The 21,717-nt window shown below is 45.0% G+C and overlaps 1 protein-coding gene across 2 annotated transcripts in view; it reads left to right on the top strand.

Moving 5' to 3' along the window:
• The first annotated feature begins 1,273 nt into the window (after window positions 1–1,273).
• HNRNPAB (heterogeneous nuclear ribonucleoprotein A/B) overlaps window positions 1,274–21,717 on the top strand; it is a 28,179-nt gene continuing 7,735 nt past the window's right edge. The window contains exons 1-4 of one of the 2 annotated variants that reach the window (XM_040404811.1): window positions 1,274–1,419; window positions 1,536–1,722; window positions 14,874–15,042; window positions 16,919–17,077. In XM_040404811.1, the coding sequence (XP_040260745.1) occupies window positions 1,565–1,722; window positions 14,874–15,042; window positions 16,919–17,077 (486 nt within the window). In that variant the 5' untranslated portion in view covers window positions 1,274–1,419; window positions 1,536–1,564. Of the gene's footprint in view, window positions 1,420–1,535; window positions 1,762–14,873; window positions 15,043–16,918; window positions 17,078–21,717 lie in introns of both variants that reach the window. The other variant, XM_040404802.1, reaches the window with a different exon arrangement.

Below are 21,717 nucleotides of genomic sequence, written 5' to 3'. Positions count from 1 at the left end.
GGTGACTATCGAGATGGGGACCCGATCATTATTATTTTCCCTTATAACATGGTTATAAGGGAAAACAATAGCATTCTTCATACAGAATGCAAAGTAAAACATCACTGGAGGGGTTAAAAAAATTAAACTCACTTCATCCACTTGTTTGCGCAGCCCGACTTGTCTTCTTTCTTCTTCTTTGAGGACCTGGGAGAAAAGGACCTTTGGGGACGTCACTGCGCTCATCACATGGTCCATCACCATCAGCGTGAACAAGTGAATAAGGCAAGTTTAATTTATTTTATTTGTTTACCCCTCCATCCCTAATTTACTTAGCATTCTGTATTCAGAATGCTATTATTTTCCCTTATAACCATGTTATAAGGGAAAATAATAATGATCGGGTCCCCATCTCGATAGTCACCTAGAAACCGTGCGTGAAAATCGCACCGCATCCGCACTTGGTTGCAGATGTTTGCGATTTTCACGCAGCCCCATTCACTTCTATGGGGCCTGCATTGCACCCGCGCAGAAAACTCACCCGTGTGAAAGGGGCCTAATAGAGTTCTATTAGGGTGAGTAGGACAAGGGATTAAAAGATCACAGGTTCTAGCCCCTAAGGGGGGGGGGGGGGGGGAATTGTTATTAAATAAACTGTAAAAATAAAATGGATAAATCACCCCCTTTCCCAAATTTACATATAAAATATATAAACAATAAATAAATAACATATTACATACCGCCGGAACTGCCTGCCGGATCCAGAAATCCACGTGCAAACGGATACCATTTGTAGATGGATCCGGATCAAACACACCGGTGTCATCCGGAAAATCGGATCTGGTATATTTTTTTTTTGCATTTTTAAAAGGTCTGCGCATGTGAAGACTGGGAAACCGGATCCGTTTTGCAGTAACTGAAGACATCCTGATGCATATTGCATGGATTGCTCTCCATTCAGAATGCATTAGGATAAACCGATCAGTTCTTTTCCAGGTATTGAGCCCCTAGGACGGAACTCTATACCGAAAAAGACTAACGCTGGTGTGAAAGTACTTCAACACTTTGTGGAAACCCCTACAAGTAGTGTTACCGATAATGACCCCACGGCCTTCCGCGAAGAGATCAGCGGTCCCAGCGACAGACAATAAAAGCTTCCCATGTTCCTCCACTTTAAAGTCTCGCGGTGAAACGCAGGAAATCGCCCCGCCTTCAACCTCTGCAGTAATCAGACCAATAGGGAAGCTCAATGATACGAGCGTGTTGGTGGATTAACCAATAGCGAGCGGCCATATTCAGTGGTGTGACGTTTCTGCTTTATAAAGGTAGCCACGAGTCGGTTGTCTCAAGAGAAACCATTTTGGGGGAAGGGTGAGAGGCGGCTTCGCGAACAGGCAGCATCGAGGAGGCCGAGTCCGCACGCACCGCGACTGTTTTAAGGTACTTTGCGTTAGGCCCCGCACGCTTTGTTTGTAGCCAGCGCAGTGTCTGCTTGTTTAATACGCCATGAGCGTGTGCACGTCTTCTCATCTGTAACCCTTGGCTTTCTTTTAAAGACGTGATCCCCTTGCTCGAGTGATCGAAAATGGCAGAGACCGAGCAGCAGTACATGGAAACCTCCGAGAACGGCCATGAGACTGCACAGGGTGACTCCGCCGACACGAAACAGTCCGTGATGCCGGTAGGCCAAAATGGCTCCGAGGGGGAGCAGATCGATGCAAGCAAAGCCGAGGAGGACGCAGGGTGCGTACCTGATATTTCTCCCAGTGTAAATCAAGCAGCGTAAGTTGTGGAGCTCTCCTCTGGTAATATTCTGCGTTTAACAATGTTCTTATATGCATCCTTTGTTCTGCTTTTGTTGGCGCCATCTGCTGGAGGGGGAGGGGCTGGCCATGTATCGCCGATTGTGGGTTTATCTGTAGGTGAGCCCCAATTTATGGCTGGCCAAACCGGAGCTGTGCACTGCTCTTACAAGCTGGGGTTTACATTTAATAATGGTTAACCAATGAAGGCTACTTTTCCATCTGAGGTTTTGGCTTTAGTATCTGGGCCAAATTGGTTATCATTTTTTTTGTTCCCATGTATTCTGAATGGAAAAAATCCATTTAAATGGTGACAAAAGGAAGGCATCCTGATTGTCACCAGACTCAAAACTGCGGCAAGCTGTGGTTTTAAATGGAACCTGTCACCGGGATTTTGGGTAAGGAGCTGAGGACATGGGCTGCTAGATGGCCGCTAGCACATCCACAATACCCAGTCCCTATAGCTCAGTGTGCTTTTATTGTGTGTTTTTTTTATACATATGCAAATTAACCTGAGATGCGTCAGTGACGATAAAAGCACACAGAGCTATGGGGACTGGGTATTGCAGATGTGCTAGCGGCCATACCCAAAACCCAGGTGACAGGTTCCCTTTAAGTCCAGTCATTGAACCAGAACAAACCAGATCGATCACTAAAAACAATCTCAATGGTGATGGGTTCAGTTTTTAGGAGTCTAAAAAACATTATCGGTCACCCATTGACTTTCAATGTATTTAGTGACAGATCCAGTTTGTTCAATTTCACACAACCGCCTCCCTACAGAACAGATGCATACTGATATGTAGTCAAACTGGAACCGATCTAAAAACCAAATTGCATATGTGAAAGTATCTTAACGGTACTTTCACACTTGAGTTAAACTTCTTCGCTATTGAGTTCCGTCCTAGGGGCTCAATACCAGAAAAAAACAGATCCGTTTTTTATCCTAATGCATTCTGAATGCAGAGCAATCTGTTCAGGATGTCTTCAGTTCAGGCACTATGTTTTTGGACAGAGAAAATACCGCAGCATGCTGCTGTATTAAATTTCTGTCAAATTCCGGAACACTTGCTGGAACGCCAGATCCGACGTTATTTTCCCTTGTAATGCATTAATGCCCAAGTGTTTCGGAAAAACTGATCTGGTTTTGCAGATGACAACCGGAGAGATGGATCTGGTATTGCAATGCATTTGTGATCCGTATCAGTTTGCATATAGATTGCTGCATCTGCCAGGCAGTTACGGCGACTTAATTGCCTGCCGGGATCCAACAACGCAAATGTGAAAGTACCGTTTGCCAGTGGATAGGGATGCTAGGGGTCTGACCGATGTGACCCTCAGCAGGAGATGATCAGAGGTTCCAAAGTGTCATGAGAATGGAATGGTGGTGTGTAACCATCTGTCCATTCACTTCTATGGGTGTGCTGACTCCTATAGAAGTGAATCGAACAGTGTCACCTCATTCTTCTGAGGCACTTCAGGAACTCCGTTCTCCGGGGGGGTCTGACCCCATCACTTATCGCCTATCCTGTGGGGAAGCATTTGTAGAACAAACTCAAATTAAAGGTTTTAAAGCAGGCATCCTCAAACTGCGGCCCTCCAGCTGTTGCAAAACGACAGCTCCCAGCATGCCTGAAGAGCCTACAGCAGGGCATTGTGGGAGTTGAGCTGGAGGGCCGCAGTTTGAGGATGCCTGTCTTAAACTTCAGGTGTATGGCATGTGGCTGCTGCAGGAGGATTGCACCAGTGCCACAGAACTGTGCTGGAGGAAGGTGTGAGTAAACGCATTCATGCAAGTCTGACCATACTAGTACAAGGAAATTGCTCTAAACATTTGTGACTTCTTAACATCTGTAACTTGGTCTTTTAAAGATGACCTGACATGTAGTAACTACTTGCAGTTCCCATGTAGGAATTCTGCAACATTGGGGTATGTCCTGCTGCCAGCATTGGGGTGTGTCCTGCTGCCAGTGGCACTGTGCAGACTTGCACCTAACCAGAAATACCTAGTTGGAAGTTTATGGCACCTTTGGCAGGTCATTCATAAACCTGCAGCAAGAATGATGGAGGAATGGCATGGTAGAGGTATTTTAAAAATATTCATGGACAGGGCTGTGTTGTGACTCCAACTCCTTCATAAGTAGCCAATGCCATAATTTTCTGTGGTAAATGGTAGCTTTAGGCTTTTACTATGCTGTAAGAAAAAAAGGTACCTGAAGCCTAAACCATAGTTATCTCCAGCTTCTGAAGTTCCTGTAAATATGCATTACACTGTAACTGGAGCACTGTTAGACAGTTGTCTCACTTCAGCTAATGCTACTAATGTGTCCAAATTGCCTATTTAATGTTTAGTTTCACTGTTTCATCACATTATGCCCTTGTACCCATGATTGTGGCTGGGAGTGTTCATAAGACACCACTTTGTTACTATGCAAGCATGACTACTGATGGATTGTAATATGGATACGATCAGTGTATAAGGCTACTTTCACACGTGTTTTGTACGCATCCGTCATGGACTGATCCGTTTAGATAATACAACCGTCTGCATCCGTTCTGAACAGATCCGTTTGTATTATCTTTAACATAGCCAAGACGGATCTGTCTTGAACACCATTGAAAGTCAATGGAGGACGGGTCTGTTTTCTATTGTGCCAGATTGTCAATGAAAACTGATCCGTCCCCATTGACTTACATTGTGTGCCAGTACGGATCCATTTGGCTCCGTTTCATCAGACGGACACCAACACTGCAAGCAGCGTTTTGGTGTCTGTCTCCAAAGCAGAATCAGTGCTCCAGACTAAAGAAAATACCTAGTAGCCATTGGCTCCTGAACTGAAAAATGTAGGAGCTGAATTAAATTTGACGCCAAATCAAAACCGAATCAAAATTTTGGTATTGTGACAACGCTACGCCGATCAGATTTGCGTAGGGTTGTTTAGATACCAAAATTTTGATTAGCTTTTGTCACCATAAAAAAGTATTGCGATGCTCAATACCGCGCAAAAAAGCGGCGTGCATTTCGCATTTTATGAAACTTTCGGCCCATAATAGAACAGTCCTATCCTATTTTTTGGAGTGACAAGGTGACAAAAAAATGGCAAATGCTCACCGCATAGATTTTTTTTTATAATTTAAAGGGGTTATCAGAGTTATGGGAAAAAAAATAAAACCTAACAAAATTAATCAGGATATACATATACATTAGTCAAGCTTGATTTTTTGAAAAAAAAAAACGATCTTTACACCTTTTCTAGGTTCTGTTATTGCTGTGTTTACATGCAGCAGTAACAACAATGACTCATCTCTCCCTCATGAATATTTGTGGGAGGGGTTGATCATCATGATGGCACTGTTTAGGGGGGAGATCTGTGTGGATGGCACTGTTTAGGGGAGGGGGATCTGTGGTCTGTGGATGGCACTGTAGGGGGATCTGTGGATGGCACTGCCTGCCATCCACAGACCACAGATCCCCCTACAGTGTCATCCACAGATCCCCCTCCCCGACGCTCAGCAGCAGTATATTAAACTAATCAGTCACTTCATTTCTCAATGCAGAGCTATTTTCTTATTATTTTGAAATCTGAGTCTCTGACTCTTACTTTGGCTTAGCTCCGGTAACAGCAGGCAGTGCAGGCGGCGTTCACTCACTGACGTCACGCGCCTGCTCCGCCTAGTGGGAGGAGCAGGCGCGTGACGTCAGTGACAGTGAGTGAGCGCCGCCCCTCGAACTGCCTGCTCTGCTATTACCGGAGTACAGAGCTAAGACAAAGTAAGAGATATCCTGTAATAATCCAAGTAAAGAGCTCACTACAGCGCCCTGTATATTCTAACCCCCAGGCAAGCGTCCCTGTTTTCCTCCGACTCCTCGACTCTGACTCCGACTCCACAGCCCTGATATTTTAAACTTTATATTTTAGGGTACTTTCACACTAGCGTTTTTAATTTCCGGCATAAAGTTCCGTCACAGGGGCTCTATACCGGAAAAGAACTGATCAGGTATATCCCCATGCATTCTGAATGGAGAGTAAGGGCTCTTTCACACCTGCGTTCTTTTCTTCCGGCATAGAGTTCCGTCTTCGGGGCTCTATGCCGGAAGAATCCTGATCAGTTTTATCCTAATGCATTCTGAATGGAGAGAAATCCGTTCAGGATGTCTTCAGTTACGGAACGGAACGTTTTTTGGCCGGAGAAAATACCGCAGCATGCTGCGCTTTTTGCTCCGGCCAAAAATCCTGAACACTTGCCGCAAGGCCGGATCCGGAATTAATGCCCATTGAAAGGCATTGATCCAGATCCGGCCTTAAGCTAAACGTCGTTTCGGCGCATTGCTGGACCCGACTTTTAGCTTTTTCTGAATGGTTACCATGGCTGCAAGGACGCTAAAGTGTAGTGGGGAGCAGCATACTTACTGTCCGTGCGGCTCCCGGGGCGCTCTGACGTCATTCTGGAGCGCCCCGGGAGCCGCACGGACTAAGTATACTGCTCCCCACTACTACTATGGCAACCAGGACTTTAATAGCGTCCTGGCTGCCATAGTAACACTGAAAGCATTTTGAAGACGGATCCGTCTTCAAATACTTTCAGTACACTTGCGTTTTTCCAGATCCGGCGTGTAATTCCGGCAAGTGGAGTACACGCCGGATCCGGACAACGCAATTGTGAAAGAGGCCTTATCCGTTAAGTTTGCATCAGGATGTCTTCAGTTCAGTCATTTTGACTGATCAGGCAAAAGATAGAACCGCAGCATGCTACGGTTTTATCTCCGGCGGGAAAAAACGGAAGATTTGCCTGAATGCCATTGATCCGGCATTTTTACCCATAGGAATGTATTAGTGCGCCCAACCCCCCAGTATAATGAACATTGGTGGTGCAGTGCGCCCCCCCAACACCCCAGTATAATAAACATTGGTGGGGCAGTGCCAATGAGGGTTATATATATATTCTCTCTATCTCTCCTCCAATTGATCGCGTAGCTGCCGGTCTCCTGTTCTTTCTTCAGTACCTGTGGTGACATCACTGTGCTCATCCATCACCATGGTAATGGACCAAAAGATGTGTCTTGAAATATTTATCTGCTACTAAGTCCTGGAGAAAATTCAATAACCTCTTCCTCTTCACTCAGTTTCTAGGGGTAGAAAAGGTTTAAAGGCTTCTAAAGCGAGCATTGCACATTGGCTAAAGTCAGCCATTTGTGAAGCCTACAGAGTAATAGGGAAGGAACCTCCTTCTAATCTGAAAACCAATTCTAGCAGGGCAGGATCGACATCCTGGGCGGAAAAGGCATCTTCGTTAGATCAGATATGTAAAGCTGCAACCTGGTTCAACCAATCACCATACTCTTCTCAAACACTACAGGGTGGATATTGATGCTAGGAGGGACCTCTTACGGGAGAAAGGTTCTTATTGCAGTTGTCCCTGTTTCCTTTAGTTCTCAAAGTAAGATGCCATCATGGAGGTGAGGGGAAAAACTGAATTAGTCTTACTGGTAATTCCCTTTTCATGAAGCCTCCATGATGGCACTGCTTATATTCCCACCCAATAAAAAAGGAAGAAACCTAATTGTGAAATACAATAATAAGGCTCTGTAGTTATATAAAATTTAATATGTATAACCTAGTTGACTTAAGTTTTAAACTTAAGGAATTGAAGTTTTGTGGTTGAGTGTTGAAATTTAGGGCCTGTCAAGTCCAGAAGACACTGAGGATGGCAAGGAGGTTTTTTTTTTTTTTTTTTTTTTTAAAGCTTGCTGTTCCTGTCTGGTAGGAGGATAATCTCAAAGTAAGTTGCAGTCATGGAGGCTTCATGAAAAGGGAATTGCCAGTAAGACCAATTCAGTGTTTTGCAGTTTTTGTTATTTACAACATTCATCTGACAGGTTGGATCATTTGGTATTTTTATAGAGCAGGTTCTTGCGGACACGGCGATACCTAATGTCACATAAATTAAAGTAAATTTTTACAGTTCAACAGCATTTTTGAAACAAAAAAAATTGTCTCCATATTCTGGGAGCCATAGTTTCCTTTTTTTTTTTTTTTGGGTGATTGTCTTAGGTAGGGGCTCATTTTTTGCGGGGGGCGGTGACTGTTAGGTAGGCGTATGCCTTTTTGATTGCTTGGTGTTGCACTTTCAGTGATGTAAGGTGGCAAATGTTTTTTAGCACAATTTTTTTGACTGTTCGTCTGAAGGTTTAGGTCACGTGATATTATTATAGAGCTGGTCAATATGGATGCAGCGTTACCTAATGTCTACAAATTTTTATTACTTTATTTTGGGAAAAGGACGTGCTTTTTTTTTTTTTTTCTTGCAGCTTTATATATATTTTTTTTAAAACAAACTATTTATTTTTGTCCCACTTTGGGACTTCAACTTTTGGGGGTCTAATCCCCTTTACAATGCTTTACAATAACTCAGGGGGGCTGGATCTCACAGGCTGTCCCAGAAGGCAGCCACTATGCCCAAGTAAGGCATTGGGCTGCCTTCCATGCCATCGGTACCCTGTCACAGCAGTGCAGGTACCCAATGGCAGCTCCAATACCCGTATGGACAGCGCACATGCTGTGGTCAGTGTGGACCATGGACATCAAGGGTTAATGCGCCGTCATCCATGTTTTCACCGATGCCTGCGCATACAGAAGGGATCCAGCTATCAATGAGTGTTGGGCCCCTGCCGCACTGTACATGTATGATGTGGGTCCTCTACAGGTTAAATGCCTGTTTTCCAGACTTTGCAGTATGTGTGAACACTTATGCAGAATCCTGTAGACCAATGGGTTTATGCAACTTAATGTGTGCTCTTCGCTAATTTAAAAATCTGCTTGAGTTTGCAATTTGAAATTGAGTAGCTCATTTCAAGTGATGGCCAAAGTTGAGTATATGGAACCTCAGGTGTGTGCATAAACCCTAATGCAAAGAAACTAGGGATGTCCCGATACCAGTATTGGGACTGATACAGGACATTTGCATGAGTACTTGTGCAAATGTCGCCGATGGCTCATTTCGGTAGCCCTATTATGTGTAAATTTTTGTGCCGTGTGAGATTCTCGTAGTCATTGACTTTCTGTTGCCAAAATTTCACTTCTCCAATTCGGATATTTGTGCCGGTATCGGATTCACTCTGTCTTCCATATCGGAAAGTCTCTGTTCAGACTCTTTAATACGCTCTCGCATGTTTTGCATATTGGCTCTTAAAAGACGTATATCCACCTTTACCACCACCATCTTCCCAGACAGAAGAGCGACAAGGTCGTAATAGCCAGTAAAAGCACTGATTCACTTGAAGCTCCTGCACTGCCGCCATCTTGGTTATCCAGGCGTGCAAATCCTTTATGATCACTAATGATTTGACAGTGATCATTTTTGTAAATATACTTGATTAACTCATTCCCACTTACCTTATTGTTGTGACTCGGTCTCCCCTGGTTACGGCCACCGCTCTTCTCCAGAATCCCGATGGTCGCGCTTGCTCAGAAGACTCCTTTTCTCCCGGCCGGGCTGCTAGCTGTCCTGAACGCGCACGCTGCCGCCCATGCACGACAGTGACTTCTTCCTGGCCAGAATAGTACAGAGCTGCGAACGCCGGCTCTGTACTATACTGGCCAGAAATATGGCGCATGCGCGGCAGCGTGCGCGTTCAGTCCAGCGCACGGCCCAGCCAGGAGAAGACTTCAATCAAGATGAAGCCAGCCCCCAGCCAGAATCCAGGAAGTGAACGGCGCGGTGGCAGCAGGTAAGTATGAAAAGGCTGCTGATGGAGCTTTATTTTGGGACATTTTCTGAGCGCGGGGTCTGCCTGATCCCTTACCCACCGATACTGAAATGTTGGCGTTCTTTTACATTCAGGATAAGGCAAGGGTTAGGGTATGAGGTCCAGAGCTTCTGCTAACCGCGTCCGCTCATATAAGCTTCCAGCCACGCCCCATCTATTACATTTTTTGTGAGGCAAGGTTACCAAAAATATAAATTCAGAAATTTCATCTCCATTTGCCATAAACTGTTTAACACCTAAAGGGTTAACAAAGTTTGTAAAATCTGTTTTGAATACCTTGAGGGGTGTCGTTTCTTAGATGGTCGCTTTTATGGAGTTTCTACTCTTGGGGTGCATCAGGGGGGCTTCAAATGGGACATGGTGCCAAAAAAAGGCCATCAAAATTTGCCTTCCAGAAAAGACAGTTTTTTTGGCACTATTTTGGGGGCATATGACTTTGATCACTTGCTATTACATTTTTTGTGATGTAAGGTGACAGGTTTTTTGCACTTTTTTTTTTGAAAGTTTTCATCTGAGGGGTTAGGTCATTTTTTTATTTTTTTTTATAGAGCAGATTCTTACGGATGTGGCAATACCGAATGTCTACTTTTTTTTTTATTTACTTTAGTTTTACTAAATATTTTTGAAGAGCTTTTTTTTTGTCAAGTCTGAGAACCATAGCTTTTTTTTTATCCGATTGTCAGTGGCTAAATTGGGGAAGGGGAATATAAATTTAGTACTCCATGCAAGTGTGGTACTCCCTGAAGCAACAGTCAATGCAGAGGCCCGGATGATCCGGGCACGTGTCTCACTAAGTAGTAGTGTCCTTCTGTATCTCCCTCCTGTGACACTCTGCACTTTTTTGGTGTCCGTCCCTTCTTTCCAGTATGGGGGACCACACCTGGAAAGTGTTGGCCAGGGACGATCTGGGCGCCTCCAGTTCCCGAGGTACTCTGGCCTGCTCTTTCCCAGTCAGAAAAGATCAGGGCCTTGAGGACTGCCTCATAGAACTGGAGGAATTTCCCTATGTTGCCAGCGCTCTGGGACAGCATAAGAGTTGTACATGGCAACCTGTACCAAATAGACTGCAACTTTTTTGTACCATGCCCGGGTTTTGCACATGGCATTATATGGCTTGAGGACTTGATCAGAGATCAACTCCTCCCATATACCGATTGTAGTCTGCAATACAATTGGGCTTGAGGACCGTTGCAGCCTTACCTCGGACAGTGGTGATGCCGTTACTGTGAATTGTGGACAGTACAAGGACATAGTAACATAGTACATAAGGCCAAAAAAAGACTTTTGTCCATCCAGTTCGGCCTGTCATCCTGCAAGTTGATCCAGAGGAAGGACAAAAAAAAACCTGTGAGGTAGAAGCCAATTTTCCCCAATCCCTCTTGTCCTTATATCTGACCTGCAACAAGTTTCCACTGGTAAGGGCACAGGTCTCACCCCTTGGGATAGGTACCTGGAGGGGGTAGGTAGGGAGACCGTGTTGATTTTTCCACACTGTCCTACAAGCGGATGTGGATCTGGCAGCGAGGGACTGGAACAAGGGGATGCTAGTATAAAAGTTATCCACGTACAGGTGGTAACCCTTATCTAACAGTGGGTGCATAAGGTCCCACACAAGTTTCCCGCTAACACCCAGTGGGGGGACATTCTGGGGGTTGAATACGGGAATCTCGCCTCTTGTACACACGAAACTTGTAAGTGTACCCTGAGGTACACTCGCAAAGTTTGTACAGCTTCACGCCATACCTCGCCTGCTTAGAGGGAACATACTGACACATCAACCGCAACCTCCCTTCCAGGTACATAAGCATGCACAAATTTTGCCCCAAAGTGATCGTTGACCGGCCTGATTTTGTACTGGCAGTCATAGGCAGGATCACCTAGGGGGGGACATGCTGCATTATCTCCCCTTTTTTTTTATTTTATTTTTTTATCTGGTTTCTTAACTAAACTTATCAGATTAACATCTTCTTAGTTTGGAACTTTTAAATCGGATAGGTGTGTACATTGATAAGGAATGTGACATCATAACACTACCCAGAATGCTCTTTAGCAAGTGGTGTAGTGTTACCTACTCATACCTAGGTGGGACTGTTGTATAAGCTATAAGAATCATACCATTAAGAGTTAACTCTGACATCTTTAACACTACACACACCTGACATCTGGAAGCCTTATCTCAGAGCTGAGGGACAAACTTTGATACATGAACCAATTATAATAGACTCAGAGGAACCTCTTGACACTTCTCACATTGTGGCTTTTATGTTCAGATGAGAAATACAATGAAGCCTCTATCACCACAGGTGGTGTGTATCTTCTAAATGACTATTGGTTACAAAAACATAACTTTATCTGAAGTCTCATTCCCAAAAGTCCATGCAAAAATAGTGACTAAACGATCATAACTAGAATAAGTAGATATAACTGTTTACACTTCTGTAAAGGCACATCAACTCTCCTTTGAAGATATGGGTTCCCTTAAGGACCCAATGGACTGAAAGGCAGAGGTTTGTTTAAAGAACTGGGAGGCCTCTGCAGCAGCTTTTAAACCTGCTATTGTTGCTAGGTCCTTAAAGGTGTGAATGGGGGAGTTAGAGGCCCACATTAAAGGAGGTACCCTTAGGGAACAGTTGCTTACCTCTTTCACCATTATAAACAATGCCCTAGGTTTCTTGGCTGATGCCTCTGCAGACTCAAGATTTTCTGCTAGGGCTTCGGCCTTATCTAACGCTATATTTGGTTTAAGGGCTGGAATGGGGATGCTTCCTCTGGAGCAAAGCTTTGTGCTATCCCGTGTCAGGGTAATTTTGTCTGGCCCTGTCCTTGATAACCTCTAGAAAAGGCCTCCAACAAAGGCTTTCCCTCCGCTAGTCAACCTAGGAGGTCTTTCTGTCCTAGATTTAATAAAGGATTTAAGGGAAAGGAGGGAGCAAAGCAGTTTAGTGTTGTCACTAGAAGAAAATGAGTTTTTCTTCCGGGCCACATGCCTCAAAAAAGCAGTCCCAATGACACCAGGCCCCCCTGGTCAGAGGTCGTCTCTTCGCCCATCAGTAGCAGGAGATCTGACAGCACATGGGTACCTTTGGTAATAAGGGAAGGCCTAAGGTTAAACTTTCAAATCTTTCCAGAGGGGAGATTTGTAGTTGCAATTACCCATCAGATCCCACAAAACAGCCAACTATTGCAGAAGTCTTTTTCCCTAATGGAGAAGAGTGTTAAAGGTCCCAGAGCAGGAGGTGACTAGGGTTTTGCGTTCCCCTGTTTCTAGTCAAGAAACAAAATGGCCCATAATCTTAAAATGCTTAAACCAGTATCTGGTGTAAGGTTTCATATGGAGTCAGCAGTAAGCAATCTTTCCCCGGACTGCTTTATGGCCACAGTGGACCTGAGGGATGCATATTACCATGTCCTTATCCATCCCAGCCATCAGATGTTTGAGGGTAGCAGTCCAATTGGGGAAGGAAGCTCTAAATCTTCAGTTTCAGGCCTTACCCTTTGGGCTTTCGCAGGCTCCAAGGGTGTTCACTAAGATTTGTTTCAGAAATGATGGCCCACGTGAAGGAGAAAGGGTCAGTCATTATACCTTACCTGGACTACTTTCTTGTGTCAGTCAGATCAGGCTCTTCAGGGACAGATTGCCTGGTTGATGGAAGTTCTAGAAAAGCTAGGATGGGAGATAAATCTAGAAAAGTGCAATTTGCATCCAAGCCAGAGGTGCAGCTTCCTAGGGATGATTTTAGACTCCTGTAATAGTTTTTCTTTGAGCCCATGACAGCACCCCTGGAGAAACTGCCTCCTCCAGACAGGAACCAGAACTGCCTTTTTTAAAAGATGGATCATCCAGTCCATTCTCAAGAACTAAGACCTAACTTTTTTTTTTTTTTTGTGGTGGGAATTAACCGGATGCTCTCATAGGCTCAAAGAAAAACTATTGGTAAGTGTAATCCAATATTTCGCCTATGACAGATGAGAATAGACAAGAATCCCATTTAGGGCAGGACCACAGCCTGCAGCACCTTACTGCCAAAGGAAAGGCCTTCATTAGAAGGTAGTTGTAGTCTATAGTGCCTACACATCTGCTCAATTGAAGCTCTGCCCATGATGTGGAGACTGATCTTGTAGAGTGAGCCCCAAACCCTGAGGGCAGAATTACTCCCTTAGAGTAAGCTAAGGAAATGCCCTGCCTGATCCACCTAGCAATAGTCTGAGAAGAGGCAGCAGAACCCTTCCTAGCTCCATGAAATAAAAGTAGCAGACGAGAGGAAGCCCTCCAAGGCAGAGTAGTCTTCAGATATTGTAAAATACACCTAATGTCTAGGCAATGGAACTCTGATTCTTTCTCACTTAACAAGGCTGTTGTGAATAGCACAGGCAAGCACAGCAATACTGCTGTGCACAAAACATCCAATAACAAAGCTCCATACTTGCAGGTCTAGGGTAGGCAGCAAGTAAGGAACTCTTATGGAGGCTGACTGTTTTTCCAATTTTGGCACTCTGCTGCTTCATGCTGCACCAGAGTACCTGACTTTGTAGGCTACGAGGGGCAAAAAGAGGCCCTTGGGAATGGGGAGCAGCCTGGGAGGAGGCCAACTGATTTCTGGGCACAAGCTGAGGATCAGTGGATGGACAGCACTAATCTTTGCTTCTGCATTGGGGTAGTGGGATAACTTGCAATGCAACCCTGCTGCATTCTTCTGGCTTTGGCGCCACCTGTGGACATAAAGTACTGCTTCTTGCCCCAACCGCTGCTAATATCGCCTGTTTTCCCTTCACTGCCTCTAGGCTCCCAACTCATTTTTACCAAAGAGCTGCATATGAGGCTTTTGTCTGGTCTTTCAACAGAATCTGCAACAGACTCCAAACGCAGCCTCCAACGCAGATGTGAGCAAGTGTAGGCTGATCTATTAGGGATTTGAATTACTGCAATTTTCATACTCCTCAAATGAGTATTTTTATTCTTCTGGAAAAAATATACTGCGACCTGTTCAGGGTACTGTAGTCTACCCATTCCAGTTATTACTTTAGTTGCCCTGCTATGTCTGCCTTGTTCACAGGAGCCCAGAACTGTACACAGTACTCCATGTGTGGTCTGGCTAGCGATTTGTAAAGTGTTAGGACTATGTTATCAACGGCATCTATGCCCCTTTTGATGCGACCCATTATCTTATTGGCCTTGGCAGCAGCTGCCTGACACTGGTTTCTACAGCGTAGTTTGCTGTTTCTTAAAATTACTTTTCCGTGTTGGTGTTACATGCCTAAAAGATCGGCATGGAATCCATGTGGTGGTTTTAGCATAATCTGTTTTGTATTTTATTTTTTTATAGGAAAATGTTTGTTGGAGGTCTCAGCTGGGACACGAGCAAGAAAGACTTGAAAGATTATTTTTCAAAGTTTGGGGAGGTATCGGATTGTACAATCAAGATGGACTCTAATACAGGAAGATCTAGAGGTTTTGGATTCATTCTTTTTAAAGATGCTCCAAGTGTTGACAAGGTTTGTCTATGATCCTGAGTGGGTTGTATGATTCTCAGGACTTAATTGCATTTAAGGGAATCTCTCACCTGGTTTGAGCATATTAAGGTGTTACTACTGCCATGTACAATAAAATACCTTATTTCTTGTTATGCAAATGAGTGTCCAAGGTCCCCAGAGGTGCGTTATTATCCTTCTCTGGAGCCCAGTAACTCCCCCGTACAGTGCCCAGCCCACCTTCCTTTAGAGCCCAAGCACGCCTCTTCCAGCATAAGTAACTGCCCACATCCGAACTCTTTGCCACGGCTCCCTCTGTGAAATCTCACACAGGCGCAGTACTGCGGACTTCCTGCGTGATGTAGAAGCTCCTGAGGGTAATAGCTTTAAATTTGTCACTGGGCTCTGCGCATGCCCAGTGACACATTTGAAGCTGTTGCCCTCAGGAGTTTCTACATTGCGCAGTCAGTCAGCGGTACTGCGCAAGATTTTACATAGCGGAGGGGGCGGCGGCAAAGTTCAGGTGTGGGCAGTTACTTATGCTGGAAGAGGCGTGCTTGGGCTCTAAAGGTAGGCTGGGCACTGTACGGGGAGTTACTGGGCTCCAGAGAAGGATAACGCCCCTCTGGGGACCTTGGACACATTTGCATAGCCATAGCAAAGTGGATTTTATCGCTAATGAAACAAAAAATGAAGACTACAGCAAGAAATAAGGTATTTTATTGTACATGGCAGTAGTAACACCTTAATATGCTCAAACCAGATGACAGATTCCCTTTAAGCCTATGCTTGTGTAGTTTACTGCTCCATGCACAGAATTAAAGCATTGATACTGCTTACATTCTGCTGGCAGATTTGAAACTGAACAGATTGAAATTTCCCGCTACTTTAAGGCCTCTTTCACACTTGCGTTGTCCGGATCCGTCGAGCACTCCATTTGCCGGAGGTGCCCACCGGATCCGGAAAAACGCAAGTTAACTGAAAGCATTTGAAGACTGATCCGTCTTCAAAATGCGTTCAGTGTTACTATGGCAGCCAGGACGCTTTTAAAGTCCTGGTTGCCATAGTAGTAGTGGGGAGCGGGGGAGCAGTATACTTGCAGTCCGTGCGGCTCCCAGGGCGCTCCAGAGTGACAGAGCGCCCCATGCGCATGGATGTGATCCATGTGATCATGTCATCCATGCGCGTGGGGCGCCCTGACGTCACTCTGGAGCGCCCGGGGAGCCGCACGGACGGTAAGTATACTGCTCCCCCACTCCCCACTACACTTAACCATGGCTGCTAGGACTTTAGCGTCCTTGCAGCCATGGTAACCATTCAGAAAAAGCTAAACGTCGGATCCGGCAATGCGCCGAAACAACGTTTAGCTTAAGGCCGGATCAATGCCTTTCAATGGGCATTAATTCCGGATCCGGCCTTGCGGCAAGTGTTCAGGATTTTTGGCCGGAGCAAAAAGCGCAGCATGCTGCGGTATTTTCTCAGGCCAAAAAACGTTCCGGTCCGGAACTGAAGACATCCTAAACGGATTTCTCTCCATTCAGAATGCATTAGGATAAAACTGATCAGGATTCTTCCAGCATAGAGCCCCGACGACGGAACTCTATGCCGGAAGACAAGAACGCAGGTGTGAAAGAGCCCTTAGAAATGCTGTTGCATGGGCATCCCCTTATTCAGGTATATGCAAAATTGCTGGCAATAGTGTTTTTTCATTTGTAGGATTAACTCAATTGGCAAGCATTTTTTGCACTAGAAACAATGTATAGAGTTGTGCTTAAGCTTATATTTGCTCTTACTTGCCATGTAGAAAAGTCACACCATGTGGACATTAACAATAAAGTTGTCTACCAACAGTTTTTTATAAGTGGAACGCTTCAACATTTTACAAAACCTTGACTTTTAGGTTCTGGAACAGAAAGAACACAGATTGGATGGGAGGCTGATTGACCCTAAAAAGGCAATGGCAATGAAGAAAGATCCAATAAAGAAAATATTTGTTGGCGGGTTGAATCCAGAAGCTGGAGAAGATAAAATAAGGGAATACTTTGTAACGTTTGGAGAGGTATGTTTCCTGTAATGTTTGTATAAGCAGTTAAAGGTGTTCTCATTTCAGGAAGTTGCATTTATCATGTAGATAGTTAAAAGGTTTCTACCACCAGAAATACTGTTATGTAGCTGACTGATATAGCGATGCGCTGATGTCAGCACTACATAACAGTGTGTTTCTAACGTTAGTCCCTGCAGCCGTTTTTGTTAAACCACTTATTATATGCTAATGAGCCTCTAGGTGCAGTGAGTGAAGGCAGCTCTCCTGATGCCGGCTTCCTCACTGTCGTAGCCGGCGCAGTGATGAATCCGGCACCAGGATTGCATCATTCACTCACTGCGCCGAAGACAAAAGTGAACGGCGCAGGCACGGGATTTCGGCAGCGATGCGAAGAGGAGCTGGGCGGGCACAACACTGGACCTGGGAGGCATAATGGGTGAGTGGACGGAGCCTCTAGGTGCTTATTTTACACCCACATAGCACCTAGAGGCTCATTAGCATATAATAGTGCTTTTTTAACAAACTGCTGCAGGGACAAATGTTAGAAACACACTGTTATGTAGTGCTGACATCAGAATATCGCTATATCAGTCAGCTACATAACAGTATTTTCGGTGGTAGAAACCCTTTAATAAAAGCCACTAATTATACATATTGCTCCCTTTGCCAACTCGATTCATTTTCCCATTATACACTGCTTGTTTCCCTGGTTACAGACCACCCTGCAATCAATGGTGGTCGTGCTTGCACATTATAGAAAAGATTAACACCAATATAATCAAAAAGATGAAAAGCCATGTGTAAAAATATACACTATTACCATATACATGCAAACTTCATTCATATGTTGTCTTTGGTCTGATTCTAACTAGGGATCGACCGATATTGATTTTTTAGGGCCGATACCGATAATTTGTGAACTTTCAGGCCGATAGCCGATAATTTATGCCGATATTCTGGGAATTTTCAGTTTTGAGGAGAAAAAAATTCCTACACAAATCTGCTGAAAATTAATGTTTATTGTTGTGTTTTTTTTATAAATCTTTTTCATTTATACATAATATTTTTGTGGTTTTTTTTTACTAACTTTTAGCCCACTTAGGGACTAGAACCCTTGTCCTATTCCCCCTGATAGATCTCTATAAGGGTGAATAGGAGCTCACACTGTCCCTGCTGCTCTGTGCTTTGTGCACACAGCAGCATGGAGCTGAACATGGCAGCCAGGGCTTCAGTAGCATCCTGGCTGCCATGGTAACCGATCGGAGCCCCAGGCTTACACAGCTGGGGCTCCGATCGGAGGAGGAGGGGACCCTGTGGCCACTGCCACCAATGAGTAATACTGGGTGGGGGGGGGGGGGGGCACTGCGCCACCAATGTGTTTACTATTGGCCAGGATTGGGGTGGGGGGCGCACTGCGCCACGAAAGATTAATACTGGGGGGCTTGTGGGGGCACACTGCGCCACCAATGAAGATAAGTCTCTCATTCATATACAGGAGGTGGGAGCTGGCTGCAGAATCACATAGCCTGCTCCCGACCTCTATGAGCGGTAGCTGCGATCCGCGGCACCTGATGAGTTAACTACCGCGGACCGCAGCTGCCGTTCATAGAGGTCGGGAGCCGGCTATGTGATTTCTGCAGCCAGCTCCCGCCTCCTGTATATGAATGAATGAAAGGCCTATCTTCATTGGTGGCGCAGCGGCCACAGCCCTTCCCCTCTTGTCTTCTCTTCTGTCATTGGCGGCAGCAGCAGCACAGGGGGGGGGAGACACTGCTTCCTTCTCCCCTGTGCTGCGGAGGGAACACAGAGCGCTGAGAGCAGCGCGTTCTGTGTTCCCAATACGTTATCGGTATATCGGCAAAATAGATGCCCGTACCGATAACGTTCAAAATCCTTAATATCGGCCGATAGGGATCGACCGATTATCGGTTTGGCCGATACTAATTCTAACCCAGGAACCCAGTGTTGCAAGGCACCAGTTCTAACCACTGTGCATGCCCAAATGGCAAACAATCTTTCAAGGAAGTTATGGACTGGCAAACTTTAAACATTGCAGATGTGTTCCTGACTGTGGTAGGTGGTCACTGGTCAGCTAAAGCAATCACACTGTGAAATCTTCAATTTTGGAGTGATGGGTGTGGCCACGTTAAGTTTCTTCCAGACTTCTTGGTTAACGCTGGTTGCATAGCTTGGTGTGCATTTTCTTCATAGCATTATTAAGGGGGGGGGGGGGGGGCTCCTTTAGCAATAGATGTGCTGAAGGCTAGTATTGTGTAATTGGATATGGTATTAAACTCCAAGTTAAATTGCCATATTTTCATTCTACAGGTCAGTACAAATCCAGTGATGCCTTTTTTTTATATAGTTTTTCTTGCGTTTTGATACTGAAAATGATAAACCTTTTCAAAGGTAATTTTTTTTCATCACCATATTCTAACCCCTATAACTTTTTTGTAGTTGTGTATGGAGCTTTTTACAGGGCTGTGTACTTTTTATTTAACGTTCTGAGGTGTACGGCTCTTTGGTTACTTAATTTTCCCTTGACCTCTGTAGCAGCAGAGACGGTTTAAATCTACCCCTTACCCCTATGTTGGTTAACAGTCCTCCCTGAGGGGAGGTGAAGAATAAAAGTTACCGGTATCTCCTGCGGCAGGGGCTAAGGCTGGACAGCGGGACCAACAAGGACCTCGTCCTGGCTCAAGCTGGGGCCTGTGGTCCTTTCCATATGGTGGGCTTTATTCCTCTGCTGGAAAGTCAGCCGCAGCTGGGTGTCTGGACGCGTGCGCGAAGTGTGACGTCTTATGGATTCTATGAAGCCGGCTGGGGGGATGGTGCGGCTCTTGGTTTTGCGGCGACCATGTGGCACATGACTTGCTCAGCATGGATCGTGCAGTGCATTGAGCACACCGAGGCTTCTCTATCCCAGGGGCGCTGCTGGATGACTTAAGACACCGGGAGATACACCTGGTACATTTTGGGGAGGCATACACCTTTTTGATGGCTTGGTGTTGCATTTTTTTGGATGTAAGGTGACAAATGTTCTCTGTTCTATGGCATTCAGTTGAGGGGGTGGACCATGCAATATTTTTCTAGAACCGGCAATGTCTTTCTTTTTTTTTTTTTTTTATTACAAATTTTTTAATTTTTTTTACATGGTTAATACGGTCGAAAAAAGACAAACGTCCGTAACAATTTTTTTTAATGAAATACAGTAACTTATTTTTGTCCAACTCTGGGACCTAAACTTCTGGGGTCTGATCAACTCTGCAATGCAGGGACCCAATGGGGAAGTGGAGGCCACCCGTGCCCTCTGCATGCCGCGGACAGCTTTGACCACTGTATAAAAGGAGTTAACATGCCGACATCGGTGTTTTCAGTAGGGCGTATGTAGCAGTGGGCCCGGCTGTCGGTGACTGCTGGGTCCGACCTGCTGATCGGGCGGGTGCAGGAGCATCATGTAAATATATAAAGCATGTACTCTAATCCCCCCCCCCCCCCCCCCCCCAAAAAAAAAAACTTTGTCCAAATTTCTCCCAGAGGAATTCATTAGCGGACCACTAACAGTTTCTTGTCGTCACAGCAATTCTTCCCCACCCTAACCACTATTAGGCCTCATGCACACAACAGTTTTTCGGGTCCACATCCGAGCTGCAGTTTTTGCAGCTCTGGTTCAGACCCATTCACTTCAGTGGGGCCTCAAAAGATGCGGACAGCACTGTGTGCTGTCAGCATCCGTTGCTCAGTTCCGAGGCCCCGCATCTAACTGCACTTACTATATTTTTTTTTTCCATTCGCCCATTGTGGCCCCCATTGTATTCTGCTGCCTGGTATGTTAAATTTAGCATCGGAACAATGAGGAGGAGATTGAGTCTCTCAGTGGGAGTCTCCTTCTCCCTGGCTGTGACGCTCTCCGCTGCGATTGGACAGAATAGTTATGGCGTTTTAAAGAGATGACCTCTGCTGTACATATACGACTGTCTGGAAGGGGTTGAGTCACCTTGAAAGTTTATAATGTTTTGGCAATACAAAAATGGGCTGCCAAAATGCACTCTAGTCTGTTGGAAGCCTAGCCAGTAGATAAATTTACACATGTAGCATGCAGTTTCAAAATATTAACATACAATATTTCTCAAACCATTACTGTATTTTTGTAACCGGACAAAATTGAGAGGGAAATATCAATTGTTTTTCCTTCGATATTTTTAAGTATCCAAAGAATCTAATGGCACAAATGAGGTATGTGTCATTTTTTTCACAAAACACATGTAGATTGGCTCAGTTTGCAGTTGGGCCCATTGCAAAAATTAACATTGGCAAGGTGTGGAAGGTGGTAAATGAAGCGATTTGCAAATTGCCAACAAATTAAATCTGGTAACCAGGATTGTCTCCTAGAAGTTCTGTCTGCATTTTACTCAATTCCAAATCCTAAATCTATTTCCTACAACTCGTGTTCTTTCGCTCATTTTCCTCACATAGGAATGCATAAGTAACCTGGCAGTTTAATGTTAAAGATTTTAACCCCTTAGTGACCACCCATACGCCTTTTTTACAGCAGTCACTAAGGGGTCTTCGGCTGGGCTGCTGCGTTTTCACAACATCCCAGTCTAAGTGGAGAGTGGGAGCTTGGCCAGCAGGAGTGCAGTTCTGGGATGTTT

The sequence above is a fragment of the Bufo bufo genome, chromosome 1 (assembly GCF_905171765.1).
Source record: "Bufo bufo chromosome 1, aBufBuf1.1, whole genome shotgun sequence".
In the NCBI taxonomy this organism is placed as follows: domain Eukaryota; kingdom Metazoa; phylum Chordata; class Amphibia; order Anura; family Bufonidae; genus Bufo; species Bufo bufo.
Note: the sequence above shows the minus strand (reverse complement) of the source record. Positions and strands in the feature narration are given on the sequence as shown.